General features: G+C 35.7%; 2 protein-coding genes across 3 annotated transcripts; one reads left to right on the top strand and one right to left on the bottom strand.

Moving 5' to 3' along the window:
* The first annotated feature begins 675 nt into the window (after window positions 1-675).
* On the top strand, window positions 676-12031 carry fbp2 (fructose-1,6-bisphosphatase 2). The gene is made up of 8 exons (XM_052111198.1): window positions 676-970; window positions 1452-1614; window positions 3987-4079; window positions 4295-4303; window positions 4849-4989; window positions 7817-7954; window positions 9910-10029; window positions 11709-12031. Exons 1-8 carry the CDS (start codon window positions 798-800, stop codon window positions 11895-11897), a joined length of 1026 nt encoding a protein of 341 aa, XP_051967158.1. The 5' UTR covers window positions 676-797; the 3' UTR covers window positions 11898-12031.
* A 1702-nt stretch (window positions 12032-13733) lies between these two features.
* Window positions 13734-16907, bottom strand: ctsla (cathepsin La). Of its 2 annotated transcripts, none has more exons than XM_052111166.1 (8): window positions 16778-16907; window positions 15772-15907; window positions 15553-15675; window positions 15309-15461; window positions 14828-15052; window positions 14524-14692; window positions 14279-14396; window positions 13734-14174 (listed from the first exon to the last, which is right to left on the bottom strand). In XM_052111166.1, exons 2-8 carry the CDS (start codon window positions 15895-15897, stop codon window positions 14075-14077), a joined length of 1014 nt encoding a protein of 337 aa, XP_051967126.1. In that variant the 5' UTR covers window positions 15898-15907; window positions 16778-16907; the 3' UTR covers window positions 13734-14074. The 2 variants fall into 2 exon arrangements, with proteins under 2 accessions (XP_051967126.1, XP_051967132.1); XM_052111172.1 differs by lacking the exon at window positions 16778-16907 and adding an exon at window positions 16292-16316.
* Between the last annotated feature and the right edge of the window lie 1701 nt (window positions 16908-18608).

The following is an 18608-nucleotide window of genomic DNA, read 5'->3' on the forward strand; positions in this document are numbered from 1 at the left end:
GTTAGTGAGAAAATAAAACAAAATAAGTGACTTTGAAGTTAATTATTAATAGCATTTATGCTAAATTTTATGTTTTCATTTTTGAATTTAGCCATGTTAAAGGATGGCATTTGTTGGAGCCTACAGAAGGTAATACAGTAGATTATGTGCTTGTTTGGAAATAAGTCTGCCAACCTGCCAAAATCTTTTAAATTACGTGAATGACATCTATACCCGTACGTAAATTTATTTTAGCTAGAGTGCCTCTGGAGGATTCAAATTTAAAATAAGGTCTAAGAAACATGTTAATTGCACTTTCCAAAACTGTAAATCAAATATACTGCATGGACAACATTCTGTGTATGCATTTTCTTCAAATGTGTTTGATGTGTTTACAGAAGGTTCTAGGTTTGATTTGACTTGTTGATAACACATTACTAACACTCTAAATAAAATAAATCTAAATAAATACATAAAAGTTTTGATGAGGACCTCCAATATTCACTGGGAAACAAATCCTTATAAAATGTATTTTGCTCCACGACCACTTTACCTCATGACCCATGACTTCATAACCCCTGTTTAAATGTCATGTGCCAACAGCAAACATAAATAATTAGCTGCATTCCATGAGCATGCTTTATAAGCTGGTCTGTTGAGCTCTGGCTGTATTAGAATTCAGACTATACACTACTGTCTCCTGATCTCCTTCACTAATATAACCTTGGGTTTCATCCACTCTCTGTGTACTGCCTAGTGGCTCTGCAGTCAGTTAGTATCTGCCTTTGCAACTGCTCACACACTGGGATACTGTAAGGATGTCAGATCAGTCCGTCTTTGATGTGGACGTATGGACCCTCACGCGCTTCATCATGGAGACAGGGCGGAAGGTGAAAGGGGCCAAAGGAGAACTTACTCAGCTCATTAACTCCATATTAACAGCCGTTAAAGCGATTTCATCTGCTGTCAGGACAGCAGGACTTGCTCACCTGTAAGTTCAATTTTTTAATTCTGCATTATGACAATAGTACAGCTGTAGTCTTAAATTTTTGGAGAAAGCATTATTAATGTGCTTTAGCTCTGTTGCAAACATGTTTGTTGTGACAGTACGAGTCTGTTTAACTTAACCAATGGATGAAGTAGAAATGTGAGGTCAAATGGACATAATTCACATTGTTAAGTTAATACTCTTGAACTCTTTGCGTATAACCCAGGACTTTACATTGTTTGCTGTATTTACTAAGGAGTTAGTGATATAGTTTTTTCTTTGTAAAGATATAGCACACTATAAATGACCCATTAGGCCTACATTTGGGGCTGTTTATTTCTTCAATATAATCATTTGTAATTTAATAAAGAGTCATTATAATTGTTTAATCATTTAGATCTATTATTCATACTTACTTATGAGTATTGTCTATAAGTATCTTCTTTTTTGTAATATTAGCATGTTCTGGCTTCACTTCCCACAGTCAAGGCATTGCTGGTTCAGTGAATGTCACAGGTGATGAGCAGAAGAAGCTGGATGTGCTTTCCAATGATCTGATCATTAATATGCTGCAGGCCTCTTATGGCACCTGCGTGCTGGTTTCTGAAGAGAACAAGGATGCCATCTTCACCCCTGCTGAGAAAAGGGTACAATCACTGTGTTGATGTAGTGGAATGACATGTTCATGAATGTGTTATGAATGCACACTTAGAAATGCCTATAGTGAACCAAATGGAGATGGGATAGTATGAAGTGGGCCCAAAAGTCTGATTTGCTCCCAATCCTGGTACAAATAATGCTAGATGCAGTTTGCACCCTGGTGTAAATAGTGCCAGATAATATTTGCAGCTCTAAATAAATATGAACAGTATAGGGGCATCACTGCAGTATGTCCCACAGACAAACTACACCAACTCTTACCCCTAAACTCAACCCTAACTATTCTTTACAAAAATTAACCATGGTTTTACTACAGTAACGATAGTATCACCATGTTATTTTGTAGTAAAATCATAGTAAACGCAAAAATTAAACACTGTTAATATATAAACACATATTACTGTAGTAACACCATTGTTAAATGCATCTCATCTGTGATATTTTCGTTTGTTTAATTTTTTTTATTATTCATGTGATATCATAACGCTGTTTTGTATTAAATTTGTCTTAAATTATTAAGCCCATGTGCATTGGCTATAATTATGAAGTAGGAATCTTATTGTTGTAAATGAAACTTCAGAGCTAGTCTTCCAGACAAATTGCAAATGTTACTCTATCACACAGGGAGGGTTGTGTCACAACGTTTACAATAAAATGGGTACATACTGTGGTGATGTCAAAAAGATGATCTGTGGATGAAAGAAATTATAAAATGACTTTTTATAATTAATTATTGAATGCAAAATAATTTACATTTATGATGTCAGATCTACTGTGAACAAAAATGAAGAGTTCACTCAAAAATGCAAATACTCTAATCATTTACTCTCATGCCATCCCAGATGTGTATGACTTTATTTCACCTGCTGAACACAAATAAAGATTTTTAGAAGAATATGTTTGCTGTGTATAGGTCCTCACAATGCAACTGAATGGGTACCAACATTTTGAAGCTCCAAAAATCCATATCTTCAGAAGCAATATGATAGATGTGTGGGTGAAAAACATATCAATATTTAAGACCTTTTTTTTTACAGTACATTTTCCTACACTTGTGTAGGTGGCGATATGCACGAATAATGAGAATCGGCAAAAACCAAAAGAAGAACCTACAGAGCTGAAATAATCTTCTGAAAAATGTTGTTCAGCAGAAGAAAGAAAATCATACAAATCTGGGATGGTAATGATGAGATCATTTTTCTGTTTGGGTGAAGCATTCCTTTAATTCCTGTTAATATTTGACTGAGTTCAGATTTTTTTTTTACTTTAAATTAAACAACCCTAAATCAAAAATGTTATTTCAAGTAGTCTTTCTTCATTTCATTTATTATTATTATAAATATGAGTTGTCTGTTATTGGATGAAGTGTAATCAGGAACTATATCTATCTAAATATACCTATAAATTAGGGATGCACAATGTATCGGCTAACAAATTAAAACATTCTGCATATCTGTAATAAGCATTAAAATGCAGAAATTAAAAATGAATGGTTTATTTATAGTAAATTAGTAACACACTGTAGCGGTGAGGAGGGCGGGGCACCAATCAGCCTGATGAGGCAAGCGAGGGATAAAGGTGACCGGAGACAGCAGCTCGAGAGCGAGAGAAAATTACAGGCAGCTGCCCTTATGTGTTTGTGAGTGTCTTTTTATTTACTTAAATATTATTTATATTGTTAAGTCAGTTCCCGCATCCTCCTTTCCCTTGTACCTCCGTTTACACACACTTGGTAAAAACTCTGTGAATTCAAAAAGCACAATCCAGCAATAATAATAGCCACAAATTTGGAGGGTTGGCACTCCTAATAATATAAATGATTCTTCCTCGTTCTTATGTTAATGTAAAAAAAACAACAACAAAAAACACCACAACCGGAAGTGACAGTCGAGAAAGTGGCACTTACATAAGCTATAGGTTACATGATGATGGAACCCATCCAAGAGGCTTTGAAACCAGCAGACTCTGACTTCTGAGAAGTTTTTATTTTTATTTTTTATTTTTTAAGCATTCCTAAGTAAAAAACTGATCTGGTGACAAAATAAGATAAGTGGCAGAATATCGGTATCTGTAATTATCTGCCTATAGTTTTTTTCATTACATTTCCACGGTGCATCCCTGGTATAAATACGCATTTTTTTTTTATAAATGATATAATTAACATGAATTCAAGTCTGGTTAAACAATGGTACCTTTACTTAGTTTTAAAATGAATGATCACTGCAATGTAAACAGTTTGTGTCAGGCTAATGCATCTGTGCACTAATACATCTTTATTGAAGCACATTTAGATAATTACCACATGAGATCGCCAGTTAATTTTGACTGTATACTCAGTTCAGGCTGGTGTGTGTCATAGGGGAAATACATAGTATGTTTTGATCCAGTGGATGGCTCCTCCAACATTGACTGTTTGGCCCCCGTGGGCACCATCTTTGCCATCTACAGAAGGGTGAGTATGTAATACATCCATAATATATTGGTAGAAATGAACCTTTAACATTTTTTTAGGAATTGCATGTGTGAATTGTAGGTGTACTGATTGATGCATGTGAGAACTGCATAAGCAAATGCAAAATATCATATAGTATGACTGTAGCTTTCTGTCATGTTGTGTGAAATGGCTTTATTTGATATTTGGTGTTCTTGTGCTACTTTTCCATGCAGATCGAAGAGGTACAGTAGCTGACTGCATTTGACCCTTCCTGATGACAAATATTGGCTAAGCAATGGAATATGACTCAATATGACTTTTTATTCTATTTATCAGATTTCTTTAAAAAAAATTATCTCAACATATTTAGAACTTTTAAGTGTAATTGACGCTAACAGTGCATTATTTTTCTTATAAGTAGTACCATATTGTAAGCTATAGTACACAACTGCAGTAACATGAATGCACTGCATGTGGTGTCATTGAGCTTGTTGTATTATGGCATGTCTGTTCAAATTACATTTCTTGTTTTGTTTTAACAGAAACAACCGTTCTAATACACAATTAATAAAGGACCTCTTGTGTCTAGCTATGAAACAGCATTTTTGCTGTGTTGAAACCCACAAGTATCATAAGATGAATGCTAAAGGTTACTGTGGGTTATGATATATCTGTACTAATTTGATTAAACATGAACAGCCTATCAATGATTAAAATGCTATGCACCACATTAAATCATTTTAGCTTGCTTGTGCCAGTGCTGACTCTGTTGTTTCTCCTGATACAGGCCTCAGATGGAGCTGCAACTGACCAGGATGCCCTGCAGCCAGGCAACCAGATTGTGTGTGCAGGGTATGCCCTTTACGGCAGCGCCACTCTAGTGGCTCTCAGTACAGGGGCTGGAGTTAACTTCTTCATGCTGGATCCAGTAAGCACAACACAGTTAAAGTCTGCTAAGGATAGATGAACAATTAATAATATTGCCAGAGCCTACAAACATACAGATTCTTAGAATATCTATGGCGATTTGACGTCAGGGTTTCCTCCTTGTCCATATAAGGAGGAACATTAACAATATTTTAAGGTACAACTATGGGTAGAAAATAGTATTAATTTAATAATTTACTAAGGCAATAAATGTCCCTGTATTTAATTTTAGCACTAGTTTTCCCATTTTCAATTTTATTTAAATAAATATTTGTGGCATAATGTTTATTACCACAAAAGATCATTTTGACTTTCCCCTATTTGAAAAAAGAAGAAGCAAAAATCAAGGTTAGTTAGGCACTTACAATGAAAATGAATGGAGCAAAGTTTTGGAGGGTTTAAAGAAAGATATGTGAAGCTTTGTTGAAACTAATGTTTTATTTGAGCTGTTAATGAGCAGCCGTCATTTTGACGGTCGTTTTAGGGTTTGTTGACTTTACATCGTCCTGGCAACAAAATTGTAAAATTGGCTATAACTTTACACAGTAAAGGTTAGTTGGTGATTTTATTTTATTTTTTTTTACACTAAAATCATCATAACACGCATATTGTTTATGTCTTGTGGCTGTAATCTTGAAACAGTGAATATTTTTAAATGTTTATTGATTGGCCCCGTTCACTTCCACAGTGTCTCACTGTAACTTTTTTTTAAAAGAAAAGTCAAAATTCATTTTTGTGGTAATCATATTAACCACAAATGGTGGGCCTAACCTTTCCAAATCGATTTCTTTGTACTTTCTGGTTAGTGAGTTTATTGCTGAGCTTGTTACAGTAAGAGATTTCTTGTTAACTCAGATGAAGTTGCCAACCAAAATTTTGACAATCGTGTAATTTTAATACATTTATCAAATGTAAGGAAAATATTGGGCGGAATAAATGCAATAAATGACCGTAACATTGGTTTAGGTGTTGATCCTTTAAGAGAAGGTCATTATGGAAGTAGATGTCTCACTTTGATAGGTGACGCCCACTGTCATTGAGGGACGTGCCAATAAACCTTTTTCACACTCCATGCTTTCAAACGTGGAAGGAACTATTTGCTGGGTTAACTTCGACAGCGGTGTTTCAAAATCAAAAGAAAAAAGTCCACTATTACATTTGAATGACTTTCCAGAAGATGAACAATATAGAGAGTAGCTGATTAAGAGTAAACAAGAAGATGCCAAATTTACTGTCACGGAAGCTGTAATAGAAACCCCCTGCAGCTGTGGCAATTAGTTTTTTTAAAAACGAATTTCAGAGTAATATAACAAAGAGCATAATGTTATACATTTACACAAAATATAGAAAAAAATGTACTTTACTGTGAGATACTAATAAATAATGAGGAGATGCATCTTTACAGTCTGTGAAAAAGGTTTATGAACAATATGTTGTTGAAAAAAGAGAAAAATCCAAAGCACTCATGTGGTGCGGAATAAAAAGCCTTTATTTACCCAGGTTAAGACATCTAAAACATATACAGTATAATGACCAACACATTTTGGCTAAGAAAGCCTTCATCAGGGTATAATTCCCCTGTACAAAGAGGCACAAATAGTTTTGGCCATCAGTGAAAACATCAACAGCTGATCAACAAGCGGGAATGGCTCACAAACTAGCTGTTAACCTTACAGGCTTTACAAAACTATAAAATGTTCCTCTTTGTACTGGGGAATTATACCTCGAGTGCCTTGGATTTTTCACTTTTTTCACAATTTTTGTTATCCCTATTTCCAATGAGCAACATTGGCTATACTTTTTGTTTTTTTTTACTTCTTTGTAGCACATCTAGTCCTTTCTCTTTCTTTTTTTTTTTTCTTACATTTTTTTTTGCTCACCTTTCCTCCCCAAATTGGAATGCCCTATTCCCAATGCACTCTAAGACCTCGTGGTGGTTTAGTGACTCACCTCAATTGGGGTGGTTGAGGACGAATCTCAGTTGCCTCCATGTCTGTGACTGTCAATCCATAGCACGCATAGGAGGCCACGCTATTCTCTGCAGCATCCACGCACAACTCACCACATGCCCCACCGAGAGCGAGGACCACATTATAGCGACCACGAGGATGTTAACCCAATGTGACTCTACCCACCCTAGCAACTGGGCCAATTGGTTGCTTAGGAAGCCTGACTATAGTCACTCAGCATGCACTGGATTCAAACTTGCAACTCCAGGTGTGGTAGTCAGTGTCTTAATGCTGAGCTACCAGGCCCCCACCTAGTTCTTTCATAACAATATATTACAGGATAGTATATATCTTGGCATATATCCATATATCCTGGCAATATATTGCCCTCCATAAGAAACAGTGTAGTTAGAAGACATTAAAGTGAATCATTTACAGTTTATTCAAAACTATATAAGCAAAGTGCACAGACAGCAAACATAATATTGTCTTAAAAACAAAAAGAGTAATGTAGTAAACTGTGTGACTTGCCGTTGAGAAAACCAATGATTTTGGATAGAGAGGTGAAAAAAAGTTTTTTGTGGATAGCATTTATTTTGTATTTTACACTGCTCACTCTTATATAACGTATTAGTGAGAGTTTCACTTCTCTTCGTGGTTTAGCACTTGTAGATTTTTTTTACACATTCAGACAGGGTTCAAGAGTAGGCACTTCTTTTTTCAATTTCAGATGAAAGTCTTGAATTATTTGTGGCTACAATTAAATAGTTTTGATTCCTCATCTGTGGCCCAATTATATTTGGTTACTATAGCTCAAATGTATCTGACACATTTGTGTGCCAGTAACATAAATTCAAATTTTTTGTTGTTCCTCCTCAGGCAATTGGCGAATTCATTCTGACAGACAGAAATGTGAAGATCAAGAAAAAGGGGAAGACTTACAGCATCAATGAAGGCAATTCTAATTATTTTGACCCTGCAGTGAATGAGTATTTAAAGCACAAGAAATACCCGGAGGTGGGTATTTGAGATTTTAACAGATAAAATGTCACTATAATATTGTTTTATCTGTTTTGTTGGGAAAGTGTTATGAGGAAAAGCCAAGCAAGAACTTGTGATTTTTCAAGCTAAATGTGTCCACAGGATCAGAGCTCACATAATCCCAAACAAATCAAACCCTTGAGTCCGCATGACGATATATTTTGTACCACAAACATCATGTGATCCAGCAGCCTTACTCATGTGCTCCAGACAAGTTGCAACAGAACAGAGAATGTTTCTTAGCTTGTCTGAAGGTTGCTCAGATTAAACCAAACTGTGAATCCCATACTGAACCATGCATGCTGACAGGTCAAAACTGTGCATGACAGGTCACTGCACAGATGTGATCAGCATCAGCTGACGTTAAGTGACATACTGGAAAGTGACGAGAGACTTCCTCTGCAGAATGAGTCCAGTTCTGTTTTCTGACCCATGACAATATGGAATGTATAGACTCAGCAGACAGCTCATTCGTGTTACACCACTAATTACAAGTATAGAGGGAGACTGGGTACAATGTGTACTTAAAATATGCTGAGTATGGATATTTCATTGGTCAGTTGGTAAACACATGGTTAATTATTAAAAGTTAATTGTATTTTTAGTGGAAGATGACATCATGCCAGAAGTCAGATCTTGTCTTTCCTGGGATTTGTGTTCTTGTTTGTTCATTCTTAAGATGCGCAATCTAATGATAATGTGAAGGAAAGAATAAACAAGACAAGAAAGCTTTTGACTCTGATAGATAAAAAACATTCAGATATCTGCATTTCGAAATAAGAAACTTGCTAATCATGTATATGAAGTATTTTCAAATCCACACAGATTTATATATTATATCAGTCCATGTTGTTTTTGAGGCAGTAGTTGTTGTTTGTTGTCAGAGACGTGCTATCTCTGACCTCATGAAGTATTGATTTGTTTGCATATTGTGTCTGTCAATGCTTGAGGTGGATTTGGCTATATCATAGCAAAGTATCACAACTTTACATTCATCTCCTTTGGTCACTTTCTTTTTTTACTGTTTACATCTTTTATAAAGGAAAATACATTTCAAAGCTTACATTTCATGACATATGTGTGGTTCTATCCAGCTAAGTTTCAGTTTCCTGGATCCTCTAACACTTCCTATTTTCTCTTTTGTACTTAAACACCTGTGACCTTTGCTTCCAACTGTGCTGCTTTCTATGTCATTTACAGTAATGTGTTAACTATGTCATTAGAGGAATATTCTGGATTAAATACAAGTTAAGCTCTACAGACAGCATCTGTGGCACACTGTCAATTACCACAGAAAATAATTTCGACTTTTATAATTTTTAGACTTTCGTTTGAAAAGTGAATACAAATTGTTGTCAAAACGAAGTACAAACAAATGCCCTATAGACATCCATTGTGAATGTATCCATTTTTGACAACATCTTTTTTGGTTTTACAGGGGTTCCCATGGGCATGAAAAATCTGGGAAGTTTAAAACTTTGATTTCCAGGCTTGGAAATGTCATGGACATTTTTTAAATGTAAAAAAGTCATGGAAATTCTTTAGTAACTAACGTTTTTTTGTTATATTTGAAATTAAATAATTTCAAATGCCTAGCTTTGTGAAAGCAATTTAAAATGAGTTTAATGAATATAGTTTATTATATGTAATTATATATTAATTAATAAAATATAAAATAAAATAATAACTATATTTAATAATTTTGAATCCATGTACAAATATTTTTAAATACAGTACTCACATATAAATGGAAAAGTCATGCAATTTCATTGGTCAAAAGGTGTAAAAACCATGGTTTTATTTTGTTTCCAAACTGTAGTACAATATATCTAAGGAAAAGCATAAATATACTGTAGTAAAAAAGTTGTTACTGTGTGGTTATTCAAGTGAATAATGATGAAAACATGTCCTACATGTGATATGTCTTACAGGATGGCAGTGCCCCGTATGGTGCCAGGTATGTTGGCTCGATGGTATCTGATGTGCACCGCACCATTGCTTATGGTGGCATCTTCATGTACCCAGCCAATAAAAAGAGTCCAAAAGGAATGGTGAGTTGTTATGTTTGTTTATTTAGTTAATGTCTCATTAAGAACTGTGAAACTCATAAAAAATGTGGAAACTCATCATAACAACTATTTAAAAAAGGAGAATTTTTGAAACTGACCATCCAAAACTTGAAAGCATCATATCATTTGGATTAATCTGTAATATGATTCTGTCCAGCAGACATGGTCACTCTGGCATAATGTATTAGCCAGGGTTGGGGAGTAACAGAATACATGTAACAGGATTACATATTAAAATACAAAATATAAGTAACTGTATTCCACTACAGTTACAATTTAAATCATTGGTAATTAAAATACAGTTACATTCAAAATGTATTTTGATTACTGAAGAGATTACTTTGCATTTTATTGTCATTTGTTTCATTTCATTTCACTAAAGCCATATTTAGTCCTTTTAGATGGAAAACATTTATACATATAAATTATGCGATCCAAAGAGCATTTGAACAGCGGTGAAACACTTTCTTATGATGTGTTACATTTATATGAGCAGACAGAGAAGTAAGTTTGAAGTAAGTTTGGGCAGAAGAAATAGAAATAAACCTTGTGTAAATTGTAAGATTTACCCTATGCTAAAATGCTATTACTTGCCATTTTACATGCACATGTTACCAGACACGATAATATTTGTTTATCAGGAAAATTCACGTTGGATCCTATTTTCTTTTTTTCTAGTAAGACCTTTGATATCAGGGCAAAAATCATATTCTTGATAATCATTTTTGGATTGTTTTCCTGTAAAAATATCTAAAAATCCTTAAAACAAGATCAATTTGATTGATCTTGTTTTAGAAACAACATTGCATAAGATATTTAGGTTTTTCAGAGAATGTATTACAGCATGTATTCTGTAATCTGTAGTGGAATGCATTTCAAAAGTAACCCTCCCAACCCTGGTATTAGCACACTTCAGTAATCCATTATCTTATTCTGTGTTATGCTGTATACTGTAGAATACTTTATGATTTACTGCAGGTTCAGGCAAGGCGTATTCTCATAACATTAATCCACTCAGGTTGAATTACCTAGAACTGTGTCACTCATAGCAATAGCTAAACATTCTGTATAACATGAGGCTTGTACCATGTTTGCAAATACTTACAGCTGAAAAGCTGATCCAGATATAGTATCTGCAGGCCATGCTGCATCTCAAGAAGTGCTGTACAGTTTAAACGTTATACTTATGAGTAAAAACCATAGACATAATGATTTATATACTGTACAAACTATAGATTCTATCCCATAACCCTACCCCTAAACCCAATACCCTCATAAATAACGTTCTGCATTTTTACATTTGTAAAAAAATAAAACAGTCCTCACAAACCACATTTATAGCATAATTCGCTTGTAATTACCAGTTTGTAACCTAAAAAAATGTCCTCGTAAACCATCCAAAACACCCCCCCCCCACACACACAAAAGGTGTGACTGAGCACAAAAATATTCAATATTTCCTTGTTGACACAAATCCACAATGTGATATAAGAAAATAAAGCATATTGACTTTAAAGTCAAGATAAAACTACGATAAGTGCTCACAGATTTGTGCATTGAATGAATTTGATAAAACTCAACTTGTATTGATGGGCATATCAGCGAAACATGTCTTGCCAAGATTTAGAAGTTCTCTTTTTCTTGTCTTTTATTCTCTCTAGCTGAGGTTGCTGTATGAGTGTAACCCCATCGCCTTCCTGATAGAACAGGCTGGAGGAATAGCCACCACAGGCATTCAACGTGTCCTGGATATTAATCCTGAGACACTGCACCAGAGGGTGCCCCTTGTGGTGGGCTCCCAATATGATGTGGAAGAGTACTTGTCTTTTGTCAAGAAACATCAGAAATAGATATTTACAGTGAATTTCTTTTCTATTTTGATTTGCTCTGTTAAACAAAATCAAAGATAGGGCAGAAAAGTATGGAATTCCATAGAAAAGTAAACTGCTTGCATCATAACATTGTATCCAAGGTGATAAATGTGAGAACCCAATTAAATTCCCATTAATCTACATATTGTGCCGTTTTATTTCATTTCAGCTAAATAAAACAAACAAACAACTGAAGTCAAACCATTTAAGCAAAAGTAATTTCTACACCACTAGCGTCACCAAAAAGAATCGCAAAAATAGTCTGTTTTCAAACAGATTTCAGAAAACTCCCCGATCTTCCATTCATTGAACAAACAGATAGTCCCGCCTGAAATTCACACCATTGGTTGTGCCAATGTTGCTGTGTTGGGTTGAATAGGTCACACAAACAAACAGAGGAATGTTTTGATAGTGCCACAGAGCCACAACGTTTACACATTTTTAGGGCAATCAATACACATATATATATATATATATATACACTCACTGAGCGCTTAATTAGGAACACTATATGGTCCTATTAAAGTGCCCGATATTGTTTTCTGCTGTTGTAGCCATCCGCCTCAAGGTTTTGACATGTTGTGCATTCTGAGATGCTATTCTGCTCACTATAATTGTACAGAGTGGTTATCTGAGTTACCGTAGCCTTTCAGTCAGCTCAAACCAGTCTGACCATTTTCCATTGACCTCTCTTATCAACAAGGCATTTCCGTCCACAGAACTTCCACTCACTGCATGTTTCTTGATTTCTGCAACATTTTGAGTAAACTAGAGACTGTTTTGTGTGAAAATCCTAGGAGATCAGCAGTTACAGAAATAATCATACCAACCCATCTGGCACCAAAAATCATGCCACAGTCAAAATGACTGAGATCAAATTTTTTCCCAGTTCTGATGGCTGATGTGAACATTAACTTAAGCTCCAGACCCGTATCTACATGATATTTTGCATTGCACTGCTGCCACACAATTGGCTGATTAGATAATCACATGAATAAGTAGGTTTACAGGTGTTCCTAATAAAGTGCTAGTAACTGGCTTACTTATACTGTAGTTGACATTAATCTGGGGCACAAGAAGTAATTTTTTGTAAAAATTATTTAATTTTTTTTTACACACATCAGGTTCAAGGCAATTTTCTTTGCTACTTATTAGAATGGCCTTCTGTGTTTTTTTTTTTTTCAGGTTTTACCACTGTGTCTTTCTTCCTCCTTTTCATAATGTGAACATGTGCCTTCAGCAATGTGTTGCCTGGTAGTTGGTAAAATGTCTACACCCTCTTAATCTAACAGGGCCCCTCCTCACTCGCACAAGCTGCAAAACCCAATAACCTCCACCCCTTTTCTACCAGTCTAGTGACTACATGGCAACATGCCAAGAGAAAAAAAAAATAGGGCATGTTGTACTGCTGGAGCAAAACTACAGCTCTCCATGTTAATTTTCACCTCTCCAGAAGATCATAGCAGGTACGGTGAAAAAAAATCAGGAATATTTTGACATGCCAAGTTTCCAAAAATGCCTTTTTTTCTTCTTTAAAACCCCTCATCAGTGATATATTTATCCACCATATTCTGCTCCTTGGGTTAAAGTATAAGAAAGCATGACAGAACAGACAATACCAATCAGACATATAGATAAGAACCAGACAAATTCCTAGGTACACTAGTTTTGAGAATTTTTTTGATTGGATTTATCTCAACCAATTAACAAAACTTTAAATGTTGATGAAGACATCAGCAAAATATGTGGTTATGAAACGTTTTTTGGCAAAGAGTAAAAAAAAAAAAAAGCTAGATAGAAAACCAAGCCAGTAAGTTACATTTTTAAAAGTTTTATTGATCATACAATAGAGTAGAAAAAAATTTTTTACATTTAAATTCACAGTGAAGAGCATGTATTTACAATACACTGAGGCAAAATTAACTAAAATTAATGGCACACAAATTGCATAAATTCCCTAAAACATTGTGTCACGCAATACCTATAGTGTTGAGGTTTCATTCTCTGACTGTCCAGACTCATAGACTGCAATACAAACAGTCATCTGTTTCAAGTGAATTATTTTTCACTACACTGGGCTTCAGTGAGCCACTCAGGCACCTGAGACACTAATGTGGCCTTCTGATTCTATTTCTTGATATTCTAGGTATTCTTCTTCAGACAAGTGGGTAGCTAGCTGCTGTAGCAATGCCGCAGTGATTGTGTCTATCCTTAGCCATGTAGATATATCCTTTATCACCCCAGTTTTCACTCCAGCTAGAGTAAAGAAAAAACATGTTGGGTTAACACCGACTTTAAACTTTGACCATCCTTGAATAAGTATGAGGGTTTGATCAGAATGTAGACTACAGTTTTCTTACCTGTTCTTGACAATCCAGTACTTCTTGCCATCAACATCTTCACCATCAAAGCCATAACCAACGGTAAGAACACCATGATCTAGCTCCTCGCTGCTGCAATCTTTCTCAAAGTAGATACCTAACAAGACATGTATGTCGGTTAGTGTAACTCATTCAGTGGGATTATATTAGTTTGTATCAGAAATCCTAAAAGGCTAATTTACTAAAATTACATACAAGTACTCTATCATTACTAATATGCATACCTGACTGGTAGAACTGGAAAGACTCGTGACCAGCATCAATAGCCACAGACACTGGCCCCACAGCGATGACAGCCTTCATCAGAGCATGCTCCTTTCCGCTGGGAATGTCGACAAATCCGGTGTCATTAGCTGCATTGAATTTGGGATCATAGTGGCAGGGTTGATCGTCCTGAAAACAAAGGTAGCAACATGGTTGTAAAAATGTATGTAATAGTAAAAGCATTGGCTCAATAATGTAACTGCAATTCTTTCTAATTCATGAGAATAATTTTGTAATCAACAATAAGCAATGTAATATGCTTACAGTTCCCAAGTAGGGGTAGGATTCCTCTGAATCGATACCACTGTTGTCCTTGATGTACTGGAATGCCTGGTCCATGAGACCTCCATTGCAGCCCTCATTGCCTTCAGGACGGGAGCAGTCAACCAGGTTCTGCTCACTCAGAGACACCAGTTTTCCTGTCTTCCTGAACATCTGACCCTCCAGGGCTCCAGTAGTGCTAAAGGCCCAGCAAGAACCACACTCACCCTGTAAAAGTCAAAATTGACAATGCTTAGACAAAAAATAATGCACTACACATTTATAGGAAGAGGCTCTGTATATGCTGTTTTGTCACATAACTACACTCTTACGGATACACCAGGCAAATACATTGAAAGATATGATCTTTGGACAGTATATACATATCATATCTAAAGTGGCCAGACCAATTTTTCCCTCAAAGAAATCTCATCAGTTCTAACTGTTTGGGGACAGGGCTTATGTCTTGTTTTTAATATCTCACCTGATCCTTCACAGGAGTCACAAATCCCTTCTCCCTCCAGTCCAGCTTGTTTGGGACCTCCAGGAAGTTGGGCTCCATGAAAAGGGAACCCTTGAATCTCCTCTCATTCTTGTGCTTGTAGCCATTCATTACCTGCCTGAACTCCTCGTGGGTCTGTGGACATGGAGACATTTAATGAATGCTGAGGGAGTTTCACCAAATCAACATGTAAACACCCAAATAAATGAGCTTTTTAAAGTCTTACCATGTCACCAAAGTGGTTCATTCCGAGTCTGTAGGTGTGTTTGCCCATGGAGTGCTCGAGGTTGTGCAGTTCGATCTTTTTCAAGTTCTTCTCCCAAACCATCCGCCTCCACCCCTCCTCTTTCTGTGTTAACAAGAGATAACATTAAGTTTCGGGAAAAATTCAGCTTTCAACTTGCCTAGTGAAACAGTAAGACAGTAATGAGCCTTTAAATCTTACCTCATGGTATTTTTTACTGTGCCAGGTCTTCCACTGATCCCAATGGTCGTCCAACTGCTTGTCCAAAGTAGGAGCAGCAAATACTGCACTAAGGCAAAGTGCAAATGCCGCTAAATAGATCCTCATGATGAAAACACTGAAGAAAACAATGAAGCAAAATCAGACATTTCACCTCACATTCCAGTCACCTAACTCTGATGTATATTTAAAATGGATTTCCAGCCTTGCAGATCAGGTTACTGCCACGAAATCTTTGTTTACAGCATGCAAGCAACAAACAAACAGCAGGTAATAACATTATTACACACGGATAATAAACAATGAGTACTCTGAATGGTGTGGAATCATTAATCCTGGAAATTTATTTAAAAACAAACTGTCTGTCTGATATGCGACCAATACCGCACAGTAGCCTATACTGTTTTTAAATGTGATATAACAAATAAGAACAAATGTGTCCTAATTGCGCCTAGTTTCGTCTACCATTAGAAGCAGTTATTCTATAAATATATTTGCTTACATGGGCCTACAGACACACTCGTCTGGACACGGAATAAAATGTTCCCGTTGCAGCAGTCACGGGATCTGAGTGGTTCCAGCCCACCGTTTCCCAGGAAAAGAAAACAAAGAGCGAAACTAGGCCACGGAAATCGAAAAGGAAACGATTTGTTAGAATCTGTTATAACAAACGTCTTGGTGCGCTGCTAAAATAAGAGAATATATAATAATAATAATTAATAATAATGAAGAAGAAAAAAACAAGTGTATCGCGAGAGACAGTACAGTCAATTCATAAGAATGCACTTTGTATCAGCTAAAGTGTGACGCAATAAGGTCATATTGTTGTAGATAAGGCGAAACATTATTTAACCATAAAGTAATTGTTAGACTGTTAAAATGAAAATGTATTACAAATTACATTAAAATGTCCAATTCTTTTCAAGCAATAAACAAAAAAACAACAACACACCAACAGCCCATCCTGCTGTAAAAGCTACAAACTCACCCGTATTGCTGATATTCAGAAGAAAATGTTCCCTGTTGCAAAGGGGCCCACAAGTTTATAAGGCTGTAGCGTCTGAAGGCAAATTCCTACATTTCTTATTGGTCGAGAATCTTGCCTATATTGATCCCGCCCTCATGAACACGTCATAGCATGTGACCCACCAGCACGTGACGGCTTCCCAACAGATGATCTTTTACTCATACATATAAACAATGTTGCATTATAAAACAAACAGCCCAATCACGATAAAATGTGTCCTACCTTTTTGTACTTGAGTTTGTGATGAACAGCACAAACTAAAAATAAAAAAAATAAACTTGACAACAAAGAGTACGCTAGCATTTACAAAGTTTGTGTTTATCCGTTTTTTTTTTTGGTCACAGAATTCTATTTCAGTCATTAAACATACTGTTAGCCATAAAGCTTTATTGAATAAAACAAACAAACAAACAAACAAAGATGAAAATATACTTTGATTAATGGCCTTGTTTGTCACATGAGACACACAATAGATGCAGACAGGCAGATTGCTCAGTTATCACTTAAATCCATTAACCCAAATCAGCCAGTGATGATCAAAAAGGACCAAACTTAAAAGAGATGCCATTGATCTACTGTGAGCAAGAGCATTATTACAATTACAAGGTAAACATGACACTGAAAGTTGTTGGACTAGTAGGCTATAACAGTGTTAACCTACTAAATGTTTACAACATGTCATTTTGCTGTGCTAAAGGTTACCAGAAACAGAGCTGCAAACAGAAGAGAATGGGAACTTTTTCAAAGAAGTTCCAAAAGTTTGAATAAAACATACAAACAAAGAGGAAAACATACTTTGATTAATGGCCTTGTCTGTCACAAGAGACACACAATAGGCAGAGTTAGGCTGATTGGTGTTATCACTTAAACCCATCAACCCAAATCATCCAGTGACGATCAAAAAGGACCACAATTAAAAGAGATGCCATTGATCTACTGTGAGCAAGAGCAACATTACACTTAAATGGTAAACATGACACTGCAAGTTATTGGACTAGTAGGCTATAACAGTGTTAACCTACTAAATGTTTAATCTTGCTGTGCTAAAGGTTACCAGAAACCGAGCTGCAAACTGCCGAGAATGGGAGATTTTTCGAACAAGTTCCAAATGTTTTATTTTTTTACACTATTACATACTTTTTAGGCCTTCCTCAAAAAGCTTAAATGTTGAAATCGAGGAGCGGTGGTGTTCTTTTTGTGCTGAATAATTCAAGTTTGTTCAGGATACAGTCCCTGACAATTCACATGCCTAATTAATTATCAGCAGCACTGTCATGATAATTAATTTTGCAGATTTTTTTTTATCCAGAATTCACTGGAAGGCATTTATAAGTATTTGACAAAATCGCAAAGCACGCAGACCATTAATGGAGTATGTTTATTGGCCAGTTACATAATTTAGACCAATGTGGGGCTGGAATCGTCCATTTTTATATTTCAGACATGTTGAAACCCTACAAACTATACTTTTTTCTGAAAATGGTAGTATATGCAATAATAAACCATTAATGCTGAAAGATATTTTAAAGGAATATTCTGGGTTCAAAACAAGTTAAGCTCAATCGACAGCATTTGTGACATAATATTGATTACCACTAAAATGTATTTCGACTCTAGCACTGACTTGTGAATGTTAAAATACACACTCTTTCTACCACAAGACATAAACAATATGCATGTTATCATGATTTTAGTAAGATAATCGTTTACTAACCTTTTCTGTGTAAAGTCATTGCCAATTTTACAAATTCGTTGCCATGATGATGTAATGTCAACAAACCCTAAAACAACT

Source organism: Xyrauchen texanus, chromosome 3, assembly GCF_025860055.1.
Source record: "Xyrauchen texanus isolate HMW12.3.18 chromosome 3, RBS_HiC_50CHRs, whole genome shotgun sequence".
NCBI classification, from domain to species: domain Eukaryota; kingdom Metazoa; phylum Chordata; class Actinopteri; order Cypriniformes; family Catostomidae; genus Xyrauchen; species Xyrauchen texanus.

Excerpts from the sequence above, each read along its gene's own strand:
- fbp2 (XM_052111198.1), top strand. The coding sequence starts at position 798 with ATGTCAGATCAGTCCGTCTTTGATGTGGACGTATGGACCCTCACGCGC. Across the intron at positions 1,615-3,986 it reads TCACCCCTGCTGAGAAAAGG|GGGAAATACATAGTATGTTT; the intron begins GTACAATCACTG and ends TGTGTGTCATAG. Across the intron at positions 4,990-7,816 it reads ACTTCTTCATGCTGGATCCA|GCAATTGGCGAATTCATTCT; the intron begins GTAAGCACAACA and ends GTTCCTCCTCAG.
- ctsla (XM_052111166.1), bottom strand. The coding sequence starts at position 15,897 with ATGAGGATCTATTTAGCGGCATTTGCACTTTGCCTTAGTGCAGTATTT. Across the intron at positions 15,462-15,552 it reads TGAACCACTTTGGTGACATG|ACCCACGAGGAGTTCAGGCA; the intron begins GTAAGACTTTAA and ends CCATGTCCACAG. Across the intron at positions 14,175-14,278 it reads TACTGGATTGTCAAGAACAG|CTGGAGTGAAAACTGGGGTG; the intron begins GTAAGAAAACTG and ends TCTTTACTCTAG.